Consider the following 20,397-nt stretch of genomic DNA (forward strand, 5'->3'; position numbering starts at 1 on the left):
TTTTCGTAAATATGGCACTAAATTAATTTCAAGTGCAAACCCACTTAAATTCTGACTTATGCTGGTTAGAATGGAGAAAGCTTTAAAAAAAAAATAAAAACCACAAAACCAAATGTGGAAAGGCTGGGCAACAGAAGTGCATGTGGCTTTCCTAAAAGACAATTAAGAGGGCTAAATGTCATAAACTTCATGAATTTGCACTAATGAATGACTTGGTGACCCACTACCAGCTGCTGAATTTTGTGAATCTGTGAGTAAGTGAACAAAACAATAATAAAAAAGACAGCACAAGAATGTACTTGCTTTATTGTTTTCCTAATTTTAGGTGTTTCTTAACTTCAATAGTTTGTCCTTAAAAAAAATACAACCTGAGAAAAAAACCCAACACAACAATTTGTTTCCTTTGGGGGAGGTGGGGAGGTGTGTGTACTGTGAATTTCAGTACTAACTGCATTGTTATCTTTTCTTTCCCCGTTTGCACTCCAGCTGTACTTGGACGCGGGGGAGGAAGACGGCAAGGGCTGGGGATCAGAGGGAACTGGTGAGATAACACTACCCGTGGTTCATGGTTTCTGTTTGTTACTGGAAGCAACTCACGTTGTCCAAACACCGAACAGTCTTCTCTTGGTACCTGGACAGGCTTTCTTGCAGGTGCTGTTTTCTGCAGCTGAAAAGGCACAGAAGATGCCTCTGCCACAAGGGCTACTGGAAGCAGTTTTGCATGTGGCAAATGTTTCTGTAGTGTATGAATGCAGAAAACTCGACGAATGTCTCTGGAACACTACATGTCATCCGCCCTGGGATTTCTGACATATCAAACTCTTCATTTTGATGATTTACCAATAGAAAAATAATTACTTCACCATAGTGGGGAAAAAAAAAATCTTCTAACTAGTTTGTGGTCTGAGGCTAGAATGAAAGCTCTAGATTGTATCTTGGCTGTGGATTTTTACTACTAACTTGGCATAGGTTTGGTTTGTTAGTCTGAGCAATTTTTGCCCTTCTTTACCTCTTCATATAGGTCCATGAAGCTCTTTATTCCCATGTAAATCAACAGACAGGATCACATGATGAAACATATCTTCCAACTGACAATTTAATTGAAGCATGATGGAGACAGCAAGTTTAGGCTGTACTTTTATTAACAGCTTCCATCAACCAAAGTAGTATTTGGGGTCTTCTTCCTATGCTGCTCAAACCTGAGGCACTGAATTCCCATTATCTTGTTTCTTATATAGAATTAAGCAACTCCAAAGCTTCTTTTTGTACCTGAAAGAAATGAATATAATAAAAGTGCCAGGTAGTTACAGGCACTTCTAGCAGAACTTACTATGCAAGCACCCAAATGTTTCACAGTTCTGTAAATTCAGAACCCTCCTAAGAGCAGTAAGTTTTCTTCCTGTAGTTCAAGATTTTCAACACATGAAACATGAATGGAAATAAAACCCCTTCAACCAGTGCCTTCACTGTAAATCACTTACTACATACAGTAGGTTTATTTGGGTTGAATGCAGATAAGCTCTTCATTTGCTGTAGTCCAATAGCAGCATGTAGTCAGTGGTCCTACATCTGACCATAACCAGCCAACCAAGGGTTTTCAAAATGCTGGACGTGGCTAAGGAAGTGTGAGAAGACTGTTTCTGAGTCTCTGTTTGTTTAGAAATTTCTGGCTAACGTCTAATAAAATTCAAATATGGCTCCTAACAGCTATATTGAAAAAACAAACAAACCCCAAGCAACAAACTTGTGGCCCTGAGAGAGCAAGCAGTGCAGACAATGTAAGCCAGATACCGCAGATATTAAGAGGTAAAAAATGTTTAGAAATCCTACTCATGCCTACCTCTGCCAAGGCAGAGACAAGAATTCCAATTTCTTTCCACAGGCCAGTTTCCTTCTTATTGGACTATCCAGCCTAGTGCCCAATGAATGTTGCATTTTACACATTCACTGAGGGAACAGAGAGAATTCCACCTCTCTCAGGTGAGCAGCTCTGGACTCCTCTAGGACACAAGGAAACAGATGTTTGTACCAGGAGCACTGCTGCAGCAGATAAGCAGTTTAACAACTTGGCTACTGCATATATATATATAAAAAAAAAATCACTCCCAAGGCCTTTTGTGTGGTTTCTAAAGAACAACAAGCTTTGTGATCACTGGCTTCACCTCTGCCTCTAGCTACTGCTGTAAGAAGAACTGACCATTCACATACATTCCTGCAAGCAGCCCTCCTTTAGGCTATTACATTCCTATACATTTTGCAAAGCACTGGAGGAACAGAACACTTACTCATAGTTCTACTGAAAGATGTTACTGAAGCAGCTTGCTTTTGGAAGAAACAGTTTGAGCATTACTAGAGCATCTATAGAGGAAACCCCGAGTACTGTTTTTGCTGAGGTGTGAAATGCAAAATCTTGGATATCAAAGTGTTTCTTACAATTAGGGCACTCAGAATGTCACAACACGTTTGTTTTTTTTCTCTAACAGTTAAAGCATGATCTCACACTGCAGTTTAATGCTAAGTGAATCAGAGATCAATCAAACATAAGAAAACTCAATTGGAAATCAGGCTTTGTTAGTCCTGATGTCAACAGGATTACTTATGACAGATAACTGCACCTGCTGTGGTTTATACTGAATACAGCATTAGGTCTGAACAAGTGTAATGGATTACAGTCCTGGACGTGCTCTCTATATGTTTAAGTAGTAAGGAGATGCCTACCCAGCAAAACCAGCATCCGTGAGAGCAGTTCAAAAGGGTCATTAAGTGCCTCGTGTCAGCTAGCAATAGAGATTTGCTGTCAAAGGTACGTTACTTCCATTTGTCTCAATTCAGATCATCTGCATCTCTCCCTCAGGGCCTGGAAGGACTGCAATGTCTGCAAGACTGCAATCTAGCAAGTTTTTGATACATCCATGCTTTTTTCTTCCTCTTGTTCATGTAGTTTTTAGCTCTTCCAATAGAATATTTGTACCTTTCCAGTTTTAGGTGTATGAAAAGTGAACCTGTGCTCACACTGACATAAGTTAGCTCAGGTGCCTGCCTTAACTTGAACACCACAGTTCAGGCTGGGTTGTTGTTAGGGCTACAAAAAACATCACAAAGAAGAAAGAACAATTCTCTATTAACAAAGTATTTCCACCTATTGTGTTCAGAGGTGGTTACAACATACTAGAATTTTTTGGCATCTGGCTGTGATCCTGGAGTACAAGTGCTGAACTACCAATTTATTGTCAGATAACTTCATAAAATATTCCACTGCCATGATGTCACACGTGTTAGTTACAGTATAGAATTGTACTGTTACAGTTCTTAACTCCCTACCTGTTTGTCCTCTTCTGTATGTGCTGGATAATCCTTCGCTTTACTTAACCACAGAAGTGCCAACTTTTTATTGTTTAACTTCAAGTATGTCTTCCCCAAATAGAGTAAATTTTTGCTGTAGAAATTTGGGTCTGCTGTATGGAGACAGGAGAAAAGCTTTGAATGATAATGAGCAGCATGCCATTAAAACCATGATACAGTGTCACAGCTGAAAAACTTATTTCAGAAAAGATTAATAGTATTTTTGCTTTGGATCAGAAGGAAGCAAATGTAAAACTTACATTTCCTAGATTTTGGTCTCAAAGACAGTTACATTAGCTAGCAGCTTGTTAATATATTAAATGAAACTAGATTCCTCACAAAGAGCAAAGTAGTGAGCTTAATGCGTAACAGCTTTGCTTTTCAAATTCTGTGCTTTTCTAGGCCCTGCAGGTGCAACAGGCAATGCAACCAGCTTAGTGAGTATTGGCAAAGAAATAACATGCATGTTTCCTAGCTTCTCACCATGCACACACGTACAGTAGCTTAGCTTTTGCTACACAGGAAGAAAACTTAAAACCACTGGTACCCACATTTCACTTAATTTTTAAGGAGGGATTTAAGAGTTGCTTTTATAAAGTTTGCTTTGGCTATCAAACAGTATTTAAGACTAGTGCTGCCCACTGTTCTTACTTATACCACAAGCTTTCTCTGCTGCTGGATCTAATGGCAGGATTCAAAATGCTGGTAATCCAATTTTGTACTTCTTGTGTGATAAATAAAAAAGTATGCAAAGATACGTAAATTCCTGGTTAAGAGCGTAGTTGGTAACTATAACAGAGGCTGACAGCAGCAGTACTGCCTGCTCCTGTCTCATCTTTTAGCAGGTGGACCCACTACCTGCTGTACTCCAGGGTATTCAATAGCTTCAATGAAAAGCTCCAACTATGCCCAAGATTGGCATATTACTCTATTAAAAATGGAGTAACATTACATGTACAAAGAAAGTAGATATGCAAATATGAACTATAATGATACTTTCAGAACACGCTGCACGCTACAACCTCCTTTCAGGTAGCCGTAGACAGCAATAAGGTCTCCTCCCCTCAGCCTCCTTTTCTCCAGGCTAAACAGCCCCAGCTCCCTCAGCTGCTCCTCATCAGACTTGTGCTCCAGGCCCCTCACCAGCTTCATTGCCCTTCTCTGAACTCTCTCCAGCACCTCAATGTCTTTCTTGTACTGAGGGGCCCAAAACCGAACATAGGATTTGAGGTGCAGCAAATTCCAGCAAGCAAAGTTCACAGCTGTGCAAAAGGATACAGAGCTTGCACCACTAACACCAGTCAAGAAAACCAGTAAAAGAAATTTATGTCAAATATAGGTAAATATATGGAGGTATTCTGGAGGCAAATTTTAAGATTAAGACCACCCCAGCTGCAATTGCACTGACAGCCAGGGGAAGATACACAATGAACTCTTCTTTAAACTCCAACAATACAACTATATACATATCTTTCACAGAACACTCTCTTCCTTTGTCTTTCTTTATCTTCCAGCTAGTCAGTTTTGCTTATAGCTTCCCTCTGGGACAAATAAAAGGTCCATAATTTCTTTTACATGTGGACAGTTTTACTGCCAGTTAGATGGGCACTCTGATCCAAGTACCTTCTGGAATAATAAAAAGTGTGCTTTCTCTGCTCTTCTATTTAGAATACAGAGGACTTTTGAACTTTAAGAAAATTTAGAAAAAGTGATATAAAATTCCCTTTTTTGCTTGCTTCCTCCACTGCATTCCAGTCAAATGCCTTGGGGAAGAGTACTTTGTACTAATAAAGGTACAAATTTCACTTTAACACTTATTCTGAAAAAAGACTCGCAATACACTCTAAGTGATAATAGCGATGAAACATTCCAGTTTAACAGTCTATTGTGTTGACTAGCACAAAAGGCTGATATGTTTATCAGCAGATGATCTGCTGTTACGAGAACACTAAAAGCTAGAGGTTTATTGCAAGTCATCAGTCAAAAAAAAAACCAAACCAGAAGTATTACCTTCCTCTGCCATATGGAAGTAACGCAGAGCCTGCAAAATATAAAGTTGTCTTCTTTAAAATGAAGAATAAACTGAACACAGTAGCCAAACTAAAGCTTTATGTACATGCTTAACCCAGCTGAAGGACTTCCTGTCCATGATCTTTCTTTCATTAATTCAGCATGCTACCTATGGGTCTTATTCAATGTACAATCAGATTTGACATCTTCTCAACAGAACTAGTACTTATTCAACTATTCCCCTGCCACCTTCTCCATAAGTACAGTATGTCGTATTTGCCAAATTGGATCATGTTTTTTCTGGTCTTTAAAATGTCAAGACCATTTTGAATTTTGTTTCTACCTTCCAGCATATCTACAGTTCCTTCCATCCAGTTCTCATGTATACATTCAATGAATGAAACAAATGTTATTATTTAGGTTATTATGTGGACAAATACTTCAGGGAGAACTGATTCCCACAGAGCACCAGCTGGTGCTTGAGGATAAACCTTTCCAAAATCCACACACACTTCTCAAGTACTTTTCCATCCTGAACATCAGAAATTTCAGTCCATTTCTACCTCTTCCTGATGTTACTACTGGGAAGGAGGATATTGCCAAAGACCTTAAAAGTGTGGGTGTATCTACAAAAGAGATTTTGTACTGAAACCGCAGAAGTCTTATCAGTATGGCTCAACTACAGATTCTGGGACACGTTTGCTTCTTCAGCCAGTTTAAGCATTGCAGAACTCAATGCTGGGACTGGCAGGATTCTGCAGTATTTGAAACTGTGTCTGACACTTTGTATTCTTTCAAGGGTAATTGTCAGCAAGACTTAAAATCTTGACATTCCATTAGAAAGTTTTATTTCTTTTTCAATCCGAGCTTAAACTGCTTTCTGTGTCACAGCAAGCAGCCTTGTGTAATTACTTGCTAGTGACTCCTGCCCCCACCACCTTAAAGAACAAAACATAGTGGGCCAGTTATTGGTCGATCTAAACAAACAAAGGTGATAACAGCTGCAGATAACAGCTGCAGCGAACTTTCCTATTACCAATTTAATGTCCCTCCCTCCCCATTATATTTTTTATTAATGACAGTTAAGGACTCCCAAGTCCATGTTTAATCCATAAGCAGAGGTCAGCTTTGTCAGGAAAATAAGTAGAAGACTATCAACAGCTTTGTGGGCGGAATAATAATCTGTGAAACATTTTCATATTGTACCTCTTCAAATGTGGAGGTTGGTGGTGTGGCAAATAGTGTTGCAGCTATTTTTCTTTGGTACCATGGCATTTCAGCAAAGGAGTAACACCTGGAGCAAAAGGAAACATTTGTGTACACCCTTCACATTTTCCTCGTTTCTAACATTCTCATATATTGGATGCGATAACTGTTGTGTCCAAGAGTCAAAACAACTCCAGCCACATGCAAGTTCCACAAGCAAGTTCTTAACAACTGTACAGCAAAACACCAAGATGTCTGAAGTTGCTGCATAGCTCTGCTAAAGAAGTTTTGATGTGTCTTTTAGTGGGAGCTGCTATTACATTATATGAAAGAAAATGCAGTTTTTAATGAAGAGACAGCTTTTGAGCTTGAATAGTTTTAACAACTCGTGTATTTGATATTGTTCTCACATATTTGCAAAACCAGGGCACAACTGAGTAACGTCATTGCCTTACCTCAAAATTACCTTGTTTTTCTCATTTATTAATATAAAGCAGATCTGCAGTACATTCCTGAAAGACTCTTATCTATAAGAATGAAAATAAACCCAAGAATCAAACTACTATGTTCTAGGCTAGGCCATTCTACACTGTTTTTTATCCACTGAATAACAAAGGTAATCAGTCACCAATCTTAGAGATGCTGAAAGGATTCAGCATTTGTTAAATATTTCAGATACAGAGAACATTCCAGGTGTAAACTTTAAACACTCTTCATTTTACTACCCTCCCACAATGAGTAGAAAAATATTCTTCACCGTGGAAAACAGAGCACTTGGGAAGAGGTGAAAAATAAATACATAAAATATGGAAGTGTTCAGAGGAGATGGGTGGCAGGGCATGGAATATCCAGGCTGAGTTGAAATTTAGCCATCAGATGTGCAGTATCAGAAATGCCTATAAAAGAGGTTCAACCCAGGATCGACTAGAAAGGAGAAAAATAGTCAAGAATTGGCTGATACCAAATTCCAGTTTCAGATGAAGACACTCTAAAATTCAATAATGTGTATATTTAAATATACAATATGGGGATAGTATAATGCCAAATGCAGTTATAATCTCCCATTTCTGATCATCTTTTCTTATTTTCCTTAGGAACAATGTCTTAAGCACTTTCCCGAACAGGCTTCCTATCTCAAAAGTGACTTTGAGGGTCATTTAGTTGGTGGCATACACTTCTGTTGAAAAATGTGGACTATTGCAATGGCTGAGTCATGTGGGAATCACAAGTGGATGCTGAAAAACTGAAGTAATTTTGTAAACTAGTAAAAAAAAATAAATCTGGAACAGCACATTGCAGTTTATTCTGATATTCAAAAGAATCCAGGAAAAAAATGAAAGAGAAAGCGGCTGTGGTTTTTAGTATTTTTTTTAAAGCTACAAATACATTGGCTTTATTTATTTTCAGTCTCTCAGACAGTAAAGATTTTCTGTAAAACAATGTAGTACCTTTGGTCTCTTTCAGACAAATAACCAGAAATGCTGCCTGGAGTCTCTCAGTAACACATAAAGATCTTGCTTTCAACCACCCCACTGCCACAGAATTCCCTGGTTAGTATGGAAAGTTGTACTTCCAGTCCCTTCGCCTGCTATGTAACAGTAATTCTTAGTACCAGTTTCACTGAGCTGTAAATTCTATTTCAGATATTTTTGTTACAGCATAATTATTTATAAGCTCCCTTTACTAAAATGTAACTTCTAAAATACAGTATCATGACAGATGATAATGGAAGTATTTTAGGAACACATCTCTTTCAATAGCTTTGCACAATACATAGACTGCACTGAGTTGCAGCAATCTCTGAAATTCAATGTAAATTCAGTGATTTGTCTCCTTTCATGTCAGTAGAACAAAATGAGTTATTATTCACATCTCTGATGTCTGCAATGGAAACATGTCTTCCAAATGAGCTTTTAATGGTTCCATACAGTAAAACAAATAAATCGAATGAAAAATTATTTTTCATCTTTCTGAACTGCGTAAGAACTACCAGCCAGACTTTTTCAAGGCATGGCGTCCTACATGTGTTCAATATGTTTTCACATTTGCATCAACTCATTCCAAGCATTTTTGCAATTCATGTAAGATGTTTTATATTCTGGCATTTTTCTTTACTACACGCTAACTTTTATTTGAAATACACCTTACCAAATGCCGATAAGATGAATTGTCGTTGCATCTTTTGGATTCAGTTCAACAGCTCTCTAGTGAGGGGGGAAAAAACACAAGATGTAATAAGTTGTTCTGCTACATTTGGATTAAAATACATTAAAAAAGTAGGCCTGTAATACTATTGTTCATTAAACCAGGTCAATGGTTCGTAGACTTTCAAGATGATACATTATTTATTCAGTGCACAACTGAATCGGCTCACCTCCAAAAAACTAAAGACACTGACAGATTTTTAAGTACTTCTGTTTAGTAGGTCATCAAGAGCTTCATGTGGGACTTGGCATGTTCACATTTTTATATAATTTCTGGTGATATAAAAACAGTAGCCCTTTATCTTCTCCAGTATTTGTTCTTCACTGCTATACAATCCACAGTTAAAAGGGTGGCCACACACTCATTTCTCAATAGCACAGTTATATTGCATCTAGTCCTAAGAGGTGTCAAAAGCACTTGGCTATTTCAAGGCTCTCTTTTACAGGGGTTTAGTTTACTGCAGGAGACCCTTTGTACTCCTTGTTTTGGGGGCATTCTGGACTATTACAATAACCCAAAAAATTAAGTATCACCAAGAAATTTGAACAGAAATACTCCTGGAAATTTTCGCAAAAGAATAGTTCACAACTCTCACACACTCTACCTACTGGACCCATTAATGCTTTCATATGCACTACCTCGAAGTGCTCTTTGATAATAAAGGCATTTCCAATTTTAGTCTTGATTCCTTCAAAATCTCCAACATCACTGAGGCAAATTCCATACCACTGTAATTCAAAGAACAAAAAGAAAACATTTAATAAAGCACTATAGTGCTTTATTAAATTACAGTAATTAAAAACAAACAAACAAAACAAAAACCAGCGGAACTGCCACCACCATTAAATGACAATAAGCAAGAAGCAGCTCAGGCTGCACCAGAGAAACACGCTCGTCTGCAAGCATAAGGGACTCGATCTCCTCTTCTTACCCGACACCAACACAACTGACTGCACTTTGTTACCTCTCTGCCTGTGAGAGAAGCAGCACAAAGAAAAAAAAAGGCACAGAACAAAGCCAGAGCCTGACATTTTTGCAGTGAAACTCTATAGAGCTATTAGCGTGCACAGAACAGCATGCGAAATGTGGGGCACGTACGACATTTTTTAGGCTACATTAGAGAAGGATGAGCTGATTACATCAGCTGTAATCAATCTAATTAGTCACCTCTTTCCATATTCCTGCACACATTTACCAGTTTCTGTTTCCTGTATACAGGAAATTTAGCTGCAAATGTCTGAACTCTGATCTTCCACGGAAGTTAGAAGTCTCACTCATTCTCAACTGCAAAGTGAAATTATGCTGAAGTTTGCCAAAACAGCGTAAGGACATTTGTTCCGGTTTCTACTGGCAGAAATCACAGAACGCATTTCAGTTATTTTGCTTGGCTCACCTTGTGTGCTGCAAAATTTGATTCATTCTTTTCAAGTGCCTTTTTTGTATACTCAAGGGCTTCATACGCCAGTTGTTTTCTCTGCTCTGCAGAAGTGCTGCTAAGCTGAGCAAGATCTCGTGATGCCCTCGCCAGCCGCCATAACAACTCTGCGTCATCACTAGTTACGAACAGAAACATAAACGTTTTAAAGCAATAATGGAAACAAATCAAGCAAAGTTCTTAAACCAGTCCTTCAAGACCTATCTCGGGTGGGCAATAATACAACAAAACGTGTGTCATTCTGTACAACCCAAAGGTAACAAAAAATAAAATCCCTCCATTATAGACTGTCTGACAATACCTTAGTTCTGCCATTCTGGTCTGTGAAGCAAACGCATCTGAAGGAAAGGACTTGGTTTTCTCAAAAAAAGATGCATATTGAGAAAACTGAACAGTACCACACCAGAAAGAAAACAAGAACTACTTCGTTCCTAGCTAGATGGTACTTTTTCCAGCATTCCACTGATTGGATAGTAATGTTTACTAGGAATGTTCAAAATATTATGGATCTTTTTCCCTATAATTTTATCTAAATAATGAAATTCTTCCTAGAGCAACAGTGAAAAAACATAGAATAGGAATACCATCACCACATAAAGCTGTAAATTTATATAGTTATTTATATCACTATACGAAATGGTGTGTGGTATGTTATAGCCAAAGATAAGAGATTTTAAGTTTTATTATTTTGTTAACATACTATTTTGAAACACTACTTGCACTTTACTAGACTTCTACCTAACTACCATTTTAATTTTGGCTTACTATTTTACTAGAGACTTTAATATTAAATTTTAATTTGAAAAGTCTTTCAGAGGTTCTGGCTGAGCCTTCCTCTCCTCCATTCAGTGGAATACTGAACTCAAAACTACCAGAAACCAAAAATATTTAAAAGCATACACAAGTAATTACTAAACTCAATATATCAATAAAAGCCAGTTTTCTTATCTGGAATAAAACTGAGTCACTGCTCATAGCACAGCAGTTCTGCTCTAATTAACACAGCAACACAGAACTAGCAGATTCAGTTTTCAGCCAAGTCACAAAAATATTAATTACTGCTACTGGAATCATTACTTGTCACAGAATAATAAGTATTGTTATAGACCTAGTAGCAAGTTAGCACCTTGCTTATGACACGGTATCTCTTACAGGCTAAGACCTTCATTTTAGCTTCCCAGGCATTATATTTGTGCCCCTGGCAAGAATGAGGGGGTGAGGGGTGGGGCAGGAAACAAACCAAAAAAACTTAAAACAATCTGAAAACTACTGAAAAGAACTGTTTATTTTTCCTCTAGAAATGTTCTAGGAGTGAGATGCCTTGTCTTCTCCAAAGCAACGGCCTCTTCAGTTTGCAATGCATTTTCTGCTTTTTCCTTAAGCAGCTTGTCCCACTTTGCTTATCAATAATGTTTTGTGCAGTTAAGACAGAACTACATGAGTAAATAACTTTTTTTGTTCAGACTCAAATCCTAACATCAGGCACATGAAAACAGAAAGAACAGCTGGTCAGCAATGAAAAAGAAATGAAACACTGACTCTCAAAAATTTTTCAAACAGATACTTTGATCTTTTAGTAATATGTAAACGTATGACGAGGTTTTGCATTGTATTTTAAAGGACTCTTAAAATAACAAAACAAGCAAAAACCCCTCCTTTGCAGGACTGAAAACCATGAGTGTTAACCCTCACCTTCTACAGCTACCAGTCCTTCCTTCATTCATTTTTCCATCAGGAGGAAAAAGAATCAAGTCGATGAAAGCAAGGTTTTGCAGCATACCACCAAGAGAACATTAATTGAAAAAATAGATACAGTAGAGCACAGAAGTCACAGCAATTTCTCAATGCAATCAAGTACCTATTTTTATGCTGAACCAGCAACCGATACAGCTTTTCAGTTTCTCCACTCCCATACAGGTAGTCTGCTTGCTCTATAACTTCTTCCACTTAAGAAGGAATTAAAATTGTGGAAACAGAAGAACAAATTACATGTAATTACAACATTATGGCACAAACAAAACATTTTAGAGCAAGACAACCTAGCTGATAGAAATTATGTAGTTCCATCATTCCAAACAACTTATATGCACAGCAGGATTGAACAAGCTACATTTACAACAAAAGAATAGGAAGAGTGATGAATACACACCTCTCTTGTGGAACTACAAAAGAGCTTTTAGCAACAGAGCTTTGGATGCTTCATGGATTTAACATTCAAAAGTGCCTTTCTCAATGCAGCAAACTACTAGAAGCAATTTGATTTCTTCGTAGTGGAAATGACAGAAAATTAAAAAAAAAAAAGAAAAATATGACTAGGAAAGCAACTGTAGTAGATATCTGAGGGTAATGAAGCCTCTTCATTACTTTCATTACTATACATACAGATTTAAAATATAATAATAATAATAATAAATTCCTCATTCTCAATATGGTTCCATAGTTTTGCCAGAATATGACTGCAGATTGAGTGGGTCCCATTATCTTCCTCAACAAGCCAAAACGAAACACTGCTCAAAGGTTTTCTGCTTGAAGTCTTTAAGATTTTCACAAACACAACTCTAAAAATATAGTTCGTCTACTGAAAACTTTAGGTGTTCAAGATACTAAAAGCAAGAATACTTTGAAAAATCAGAGTTGGCTTTCTAGGGTACCACTTTATGAACTAAGTGCCACTGTTCTTATGATACTTAAATTCTTTTTCTAGAGAACATTTAAAACGCTGTCAACAGAAATATGGGAGTATAATATTTCCACAACTGGTGGAATATGATAGTTTATAAATAAATGTAATATGTATATAGTACACAAAACAGCATTCCAGAAAAAGAAATATCAAACAATAAAGGCTTCAAACATGAGAACCGATTGAATTAGAAGGAAAAATACCCAAAAGGAAGCAGGTAGATAATTCTACTGAAGTACAGAACTGTACAGGAGGAGAACAAACTCCGAGCTTACTCTTCTGCCAATATTGAAACACAAAGAAATGAAAATAAATTGGAAAATAAAAAAAATTCAAAAGCCTTGTCTAGTTTGTTACAGAACTTATAGCTATGTTCGTTTTCTCTCTGGTATTACTCCTGGGTCTGTGATCAAACTTCTAAGTCCAAATATAAGCTCTACTCCCCTTCTTTGGAAAAATTGTGCTTATAAGCTTTCTTTTTCAAGTTATCTCCTGAATATGGTAGTCATGTTTCACAGCAGCACAGTTTTACTTGCAGAAGAAAAAAAACACAAAAGCCTTCTCTTCAACTTAAAAAGATTTTAGAATATAAATCACTGAAGATCAGGAGAGCATTCTAGATAATTTTTAATCCTGCCATCTCTAAATACCTTCCACCAACCATTGCAAAGATAAGATAAGATAACGGTCTACGTGGACTTTGGATTTTAGTGTCCAACATTAGCTTCATGGTACATTTCCAGTATTTCTCCAGTGAACTGTTAGGTTTGCCTGTTGAGACTCCCTGAACACTACTAGTGTATCTAATGACTAACTGCTTAGAACACACACTTCTGAACACATTTCCCACCAGGTGCTTTATGTAAATTATTGGACTTTTTAAGAGTATTTTTCAGGTATTTCATTTTTACTCTTATTTTCACCATTTCTACTACTAGCCTTGCGTAGACAGCACACTAACATTGCTATTCTTGGCATTGTAAATGCCAGATTCAAGTGAGAGCACTAAAAAAGACCAGAGCCAACTAAGTAGTGTTATTTATGGGAAATTTTCTTATTTGTGTACTGAATAGCTATCTTAAATTTATTCCGTGAAGCTTCTTCTACTACAGCAAATGAAACAGTTCCTTACCCATTCAAAAGTCTATTGTCCTAAGTTTTATTTCTACAAGCACAAACATCTAAAACGTTGTCTGAGACACGCAGAAACAAATAATCTAAAGTGACTACTACCTAATTTACACAGTAAGCACACATTTGAGTTAGACTCATTCTCCATTCAGTTAGACTTACTCTCAAAAACTCTTAATTTACCATGTGACAGACAAGTTCTAAGTCTTCCAGCTCCTCTCACAATCAGAATGCTTGCAGAGCATGTCTTCCAGTAGTGAGACTACCTTTATTCTGATCTTGAAAATGATAGTTTATCACTTGTTCTGTTCTTTTCTGGTAGGTAAAGCAAGGTTTTTCTTCCCCTTTTTCAGCGAAATGCAATCTCAGAGCTGTTCAACTAGGTTGAAAGGGAACAGCACTGTGCTCATATTGAAAATCTGAATTACAATTTCTAGAAAATGATTAAGGTTTGGTCTGAATCCCTAACTGAGCCACGTCTTTCTCGGAAAGAGTTATTTAAAGCTTAAGGAACAAGCTGGATATCACAGACCTTGTTATAACCTACACAGGATGAGCTACTAGATCTGCTTTCAGTCATGCTTGTTAAACTGCTACAAGACTACCCTGAAGCAATTCAAAAGCATCCCGCCAAGGAAGCACACTGCATGCAGTCGTGATGGAAAAAATTAAAAGCATTACACTACTTTCCTAAATCATTCTGCCACTAAAAATTTTCCCATTAAAATAACCTACGTACTGCAGAATTTGAAATAATTACCTTTGAAGCTTGCATGAACCTCAGCAAAGCCAGAAATCAGCTTGTGAGCTTCATAAACTAAAAAGGACCCTGCTGAGAGCACAACCCCCCTTTGAAGGCTTTTTCTAAGCACCTGCACGGGATCAGAAAACATGTATTAATAAACATCATTACGCTGAATTAAAAAAGTTTCTCTTGTTACTAACAACAGTTTTATTTCAGATTTCGAACAAAGGCTTTTCAAAGTTAAAACACTATGCCATCAGGAGGGTATTTTTTTTTCAACAGAGGCTCGTAATGGTGCTTTAAAATACAAACACAGCACTAGCCTGAAAATAAACCATAACTATGGAGCAAACAAGAGGTAAGAAGGAAACAAAATGCAAACTCGCCCTTTCCAAACGAGCACAGGGATGCCAACTTTTGCCAAAAGAAACCAGCCCTTCGCTAAGTCCGGCAGCGCCGGAGTCTCCACAGCTGCTCCCTCCACCGCCTCCCCCAGCGCCCGCCGGGCGGCCCCGGGCAGGTGAGCGGCGGGTACGCGACCGTGAGAAGCCCCTGACGGCGGCCGCGCTCCCGACGCCCTCAGAGAGGCAGCCCGGCTACCTCGCTCCCGCCGGCCCCGCGCCGGGCTCCGAGCCGCCCCCGGCCCCACGGGCCGCAAGTCGCGCCTCCCGCCTCCCGCCGGAGCAGCCTCCCCAGGCAGGCGGGGCCGCGGCAGAACGGTCGCGCCAGCACCAGCGCCGCCATGACAGCAGCCACCTCTAGCGAGCACCGGCACCGCCCTCCCCAGCGGAGGAACCGGTCCGTCCCTCAGCTTTACCCGGGCGGAGGGTGGAAACCGGAGCAACGACCGCCCGTTCCGCCCGCTGGCCCGCTGCCGCCCCGAGCGCCAGCCGTGGCGTGACCCCGGCACCCCGGCCACGCCTCGGCCCCGGCCAGGCCGCCAGCCCAGTGCGGGCGGGGGAGTGAGGGAGGCGGGCAGTCTGCGCATGCGCGCCTCTCTCGCGGCCGTCCCGGGCGGGGCGTGCCCGGTCAGCGTGGGCGTGGCCGCCGCGGGGCCAGGGTCGCAGGCGCGCTGTGCCCGGCCCGGCAGGTGAGCTGAGCTGAGCTGAGGTGCGGGGTCCGGCTGCGGGCTGCAGCGTGCAGCTGTGCGGGGTGGGGTGGGACGGGACGGGACGGGGCGTTGTCTGCGGGCGGGGCGGAGCAGAGCGCTCGGGGGCCCATCTCCTTTCCGTGCCTCAGGGGCGAGTCCTCCCCCCGTGCAGGGCGTGCGCCAACCCGTTTGCTGCGGGGTTCGCTCCCCCTCCGGCCCGGGGAGAAGGAGTTCATGTATCCCGCGCATCGTTCCTCTGGCTGCCGCCTCGTACGGTGAGAACCGTGCGGGGTGGGAGGCAGGGCCGGGCCGGGGCCGCCCCTCCCCGCTGCGGGCGACGGTTCGCGGCTGCCCCAACCGCCTCCTCTTGTGAAATGTCCCTTCGGGTGGCCGGGCCGCTCCCGCGCCCGGGACAGGCCGCGCTCTGCCGGGAGCCGGACACGAACTTGTGCAGGAATCGGTCGGCTGGTTCGCCGTCCCTCAGGTAGCCAAACTCGGTGAAGTTAAAAGGCTGTACCCGGAACGTTTAAATCCTGGGTGCCGGTCTCTGCGGTGGTGTAATGCGTCTCTGAAAAGTGCCCTCACCCTTTAGAAAGGAGGCTGTCAGATGTCATCATCATTCCTTAAAAAAACATACACTGTTCTTCCTGAGCTGCTGTTAGAGTGGGTTGTTGTATTTTCTTTCTTTACGGTTTCATGATATGTGTAAAACAAACCTTGACTGGTATGCGTGTTGTCATAATTTACTCTTCCACTAGGAAAAAAATGAAGGCTCTTCACTTTTGCTTCCATACGCATATCTTCAAAGTGCATTAAGTATTCTCAAGGTAATATGCACCGCCCCGCCTCCAAAACTTACATTTGTTTTCCTGAAAGTTCAAAAGATATTTCTGTGGTGGTAAAAAAAAAAAAAGTTTGTTTACTGAAAGTAATTAGAGTCAAACCTCATCCCAGATGTTTTTTTGTTTTCAGTTGAAGCTTTAGATTTTAACTTTATATATATATATAATCACAGATGTAAGATGTTTCAAAGGGTATGAAGAACACCAGCAAGCATTAGAAGAAAAAAAAAAAAGTAAGCAAGAAAGATGTGTAGAGGGGCAAGGGAAACCAGACAGAGTTGGGGTTTTCGTTTGGTTTTGGGTTTGTATTTTTTGTTTGTTTGGTATTTGTTTTTTTTTTTTGTTTGCTTTGTTTGGGAGGGTTTTTGTGTTTTGTTGTTGTTTTTTGGTTTGTTTTTTGTGCTTTTTTTTTCTTTCATTAATGGTGTTAGGGAGAATGCAGTGTTTTCCCAGCAACTATGTTTGTGTTAAATATCTCAGGATTGATCTATATAAATGCGTTATATGTGACTGTTAGACTAATTTTAGTTCAGCTGTTGAAAGCAAAAGTGCATTTCTGGTAGGTTGAGTAACTAAGCCATTATTAAATGTCATCTGCCAGAATTCCAAGGTAGCAGTGCTGTACCACGGTGTTTTTACAGCCTTGTGTTATGTTGAAGGTGTTACTGTTTCTCCAGAATTTAAGACTAGAGGGGAGCCATATTAGCTGCTTTGTACAAACAACAACAAAGATCCTTCTTTCAGGGGTAATACAACTAAAATCTCAACTCCACAGGTAGGCTAATGTTATTACTTGGGGTGGAGTTCAGTTTCTTTTTTGTCCTTTATTCTGATTTAGAGTCAGATGCTGTCATTACCATGGTTTCCTTTAGGGACAAAGTTAAGCAGTAAGATTTTATTTTTTTTTCTTTTTATTGTGTTTGTTTTTCAGTTAAAGTCAGGATCCTCTTATGACATAAATAATACACGGTTGAGTTAGTATTTGTAAGTATTAGTTTCTGTTAAACCCGACAAAGTTACTTCTGTTCTTGAATCGATTGGGCTAAGATTAATGATGGCCCCTTCTAGCATTGCATTTGAACTTGTGGGGCTTGTGGAAATGAGTAGACAGGAAGTAGAATTGTGGTGCTCTTTACTGTTTTATGTTTAATTTATTTGGTTTGTCTTGAATGTTTCTTTAGGTGAGATGCTGTTGCTCAGGTATTTAAAAATGGTATTATTAAGTATGTGGAGGATTTCTGAGTGTTGGAGTTTTGGGGCCGAGTTGCTGGGTCTGAGCTGTTGAAGACATAGCCTTAATGATTTGGATCGCTTGCTTCATACTTTCTTCTGTGGTTGAAAGAGGACTGTCTCCTGTAGATCCTTCCCATCCATCCCGTAGCTGGATTGAGTGCACATGTTCCCTCAGTGCTTTATCCAAGGCACAGTTAGGAGCCAGTTGAATTAGTTGTAGTGGTGGCAACTTGCTTCTGGTGCTTCTCACATCCAGGAGGGTTATTAGCAAGTCTTCATGGTAGGTGATTAGCATATGGCAATAATCTGATGATTCCAGGAAGCAGCGTGATTGCTCTGTGCCCATGTTCACAGCCACTGCCCAGATACATGCAGAGCATGTATGATGCCTTCCAGCACACTGAATGCAGAGCACAAGTAGCTGCTGCAGTACAGAATTCCAGGACAGCTGACTGGAGAGCTCTTCTTTGCCTATAGTAAGGTTTGAAATACATCTGGGCTATACTAAAGTGTAACTTTGTGATTGTTAGTTTGAAGTTAGTGTTATTTTTTATGCTGAGATGCAAAATGATATGCTGGACCATTGTGGGGTAGTGTTTTTATGTGTTTTTCTTAGGCAGCCTTTATCAGTGTAGGAAAACAGGTTTCTTAGGGCGTAAGCCACATTGGGAGCTTGTAAGCTGCTGATTTTGGTCTACTTACCTTACAGAACTATTATCTTATTGAAAAAAAAAAAATAATAGGACAAGAAAAAAGGAAATTTGGTCTTTGTTCTTAAAATGTTAAAGGGCTTTTCTTGCTGGACTTCTTAAATATCTAATTTATATTTTACTTTGTTTGCTAACAAAGGCTCCGAGTTTCCCTTAAATAATATTTACAGTGCCGCTGTCATGGACACATGAAACTGTTGGACAAGTTATGTATTTTGAGAGGAGCTGTAGTTCCTCAAAGGATATAAATTTGAGCTTGTTACTTTGATTGATATATGGGGATAACAGTTATCGGTTTTAATTTCCTTTCATTTCACGTTTTAACACTACTATTGAAGCTTTAGTGTTCTACCAAGAAACTCAGAGACAGACCTCTGAGTTATGTTAACCATGAACTCATTTTTAAGAACTGGTATTTGTAACCGTCAAGAGTTACAACATGCCAGACTTGAAATGGACTGTAGGAAGGATTAGTCTAAAACATGTGCTCACTTGCATCTTGTTGCTGCAGTAAAACACAGCAAGTTTTAGTGAGATACAAGTTTTTCTTTCTTCTGGATAATGTTAATTATGTAGAGTCAGTCAGTGGCTCTACACAGAGAAACTACAATGAAGAATACACCATTTAAGATACTATGTAAATTACATAATTGATAAATTGTTTTCTGTAAAGTAATTGACGTAAAAATACTTTGATAAAGCATATATGCAGGAAATACATTTTCTCTTTGATGAATCCTGTCTGCTTAAAAGAACTAAATTTTGAAGTCAGGAAATCTTAGTTTCTTAATTTTATTATTCAGGGCACAATATCTATCTTTTATAGTTTAGCTCACTTGGATCAAAACATCACCCAAAATGCTGAAAATCCTTTTGTGTGAGAAGGATGCGTTAAAGATATGCCTGAAGAGTGAACACACATATTCAGGAAAAAAAGGTCAATAGAAGGATATTTAGAAATGGGTTTTTCTAAGTCATCTTGTGAACAGGCATCCTAGAAGTCAAAATTAAGAGTTTCTGGTCTGTGCCGGGGGATTTTTTTTAAAGTAGAATTCCAATTATGTTCTTTGGTAATGTAACTTAATTTATTTCCATGTTGTCTGTCCAGGTTCATGGGAAATACTTAATAGTCCAAGAAAGATCAGACCACTTCTTGCATGTGGCACTTGCTTTTTCAGTCTGGCACATTTTACATAAAATGCTTAAGTGTAGCATTAAGGCGAAGATTAGCTGATCAGGAATAGACTTTATTAGCAAGTTCTGAAATGTTTCTCCTGCTTTTTCTGTGTCTGTCTGGGCCCTGAGGTAACTACAAAATATGGATTTTTGGTCTTAGTAGTTCACAGGAACTAGGAAATGTTCTGTGACAGCACAAGCTTACATTAGAGAAGGTTTGAGACTTGTGACCAAAGGCAGTGACACTAAAGCCAGCTATTCTAATAAAAAGGACTATTGAGCTGTCATCTGGCCCCACTCTGGTGTGCTTTACCTCACTTCATGGTATACCCTGCATGGAGGACAAACAGTTGATAGTTTGATAAAAGCAGAGGTTTTAATTGTATTTGGCCAATGGGGAGCATAGTTACTTTCATAACAATAACTAATTGAATAAATAAGTCTCTTGTTATGTGATGTAATTTCCTAGCAGTCAAGGCTCATCCCGCCAGAGACCAAACAATATCATCTGTCCATGTGAAGTTATTCCAGTGTTCCAAATGTGCAAGTAATCCAGTCATCTATCTAGAATATTGTGCAGGGGAGCAGC

At 39.5% G+C, this 20,397-nt stretch overlaps 2 protein-coding genes across 24 annotated transcripts in view; one reads left to right on the top strand and one right to left on the bottom strand.

Annotated features, from left to right (window-relative positions):
• Positions 1-289: 289 nt before the first annotated feature.
• Positions 290-16,111, bottom strand: RMDN1 (regulator of microtubule dynamics 1). Of its 10 annotated transcripts, none has more exons than XR_010470656.1 (11): positions 15,575-16,111; positions 14,773-14,884; positions 12,057-12,144; positions 10,157-10,316; positions 9,402-9,491; positions 8,707-8,762; positions 6,559-6,646; positions 5,353-5,383; positions 3,322-3,455; positions 1,841-2,000; positions 290-1,269 (listed from the first exon to the last, which is right to left on the bottom strand). XR_010470656.1 is itself a non-coding variant. In XM_065053933.1 (10 exons), exons 1-10 carry the CDS (start codon positions 16,094-16,096, stop codon positions 1,231-1,233), a joined length of 1,317 nt encoding a protein of 438 aa, XP_064910005.1. In that variant the 5' UTR covers positions 16,097-16,111; the 3' UTR covers positions 290-1,230. The 10 variants fall into 10 exon arrangements, 5 of the variants coding, with proteins under 5 accessions (XP_064910005.1, XP_064910004.1, XP_064910003.1 ...); XR_010470655.1 differs by having other exon boundaries at positions 6,535-6,646; XR_010470658.1 differs by lacking the exon at positions 6,559-6,646.
• The window catches only part of CPNE3 (copine 3), a 38,478-nt gene continuing 33,786 nt past the window's right edge, over positions 15,706-20,397 (top strand). For 2 of the 14 annotated variants that reach the window (XM_065053916.1, XM_065053930.1), the window contains exon 1: positions 15,711-15,855. The gene's annotated coding sequence lies outside the window, so the exon portion shown is untranslated. Of the gene's footprint in view, positions 15,868-16,018; positions 16,332-16,610; positions 16,675-18,377; positions 18,399-20,397 lie in introns of those variants that run through there. The other 12 variants (XM_065053928.1, XM_065053929.1, XM_065053917.1 and 9 more) reach the window with 11 other exon arrangements.

The sequence above is a fragment of the Columba livia genome, chromosome 2 (assembly GCF_036013475.1).
Source record: "Columba livia isolate bColLiv1 breed racing homer chromosome 2, bColLiv1.pat.W.v2, whole genome shotgun sequence".
Taxonomy (NCBI): Eukaryota; Metazoa; Chordata; class Aves; order Columbiformes; family Columbidae; genus Columba; species Columba livia.

Excerpts from the sequence above, each read along its gene's own strand:
- RMDN1 (XM_065053931.1), bottom strand. The coding sequence starts at position 16,096 with ATGCGCGGGATACATGAACTCCTTCTCCCCGGGCCGGAGGGGGAGCGA. Across the intron at positions 12,145-14,772 it reads GGTTCATGCAAGCTTCAAAG|TGGAAGAAGTTATAGAGCAA; the intron begins GTAATTATTTCA and ends TTCCTTCTTAAG. Across the intron at positions 1,270-3,321 it reads ATACAGAAGAGGACAAACAG|GTACAAAAAGAAGCTTTGGA; the intron begins GTAGGGAGTTAA and ends CATTTCTTTCAG.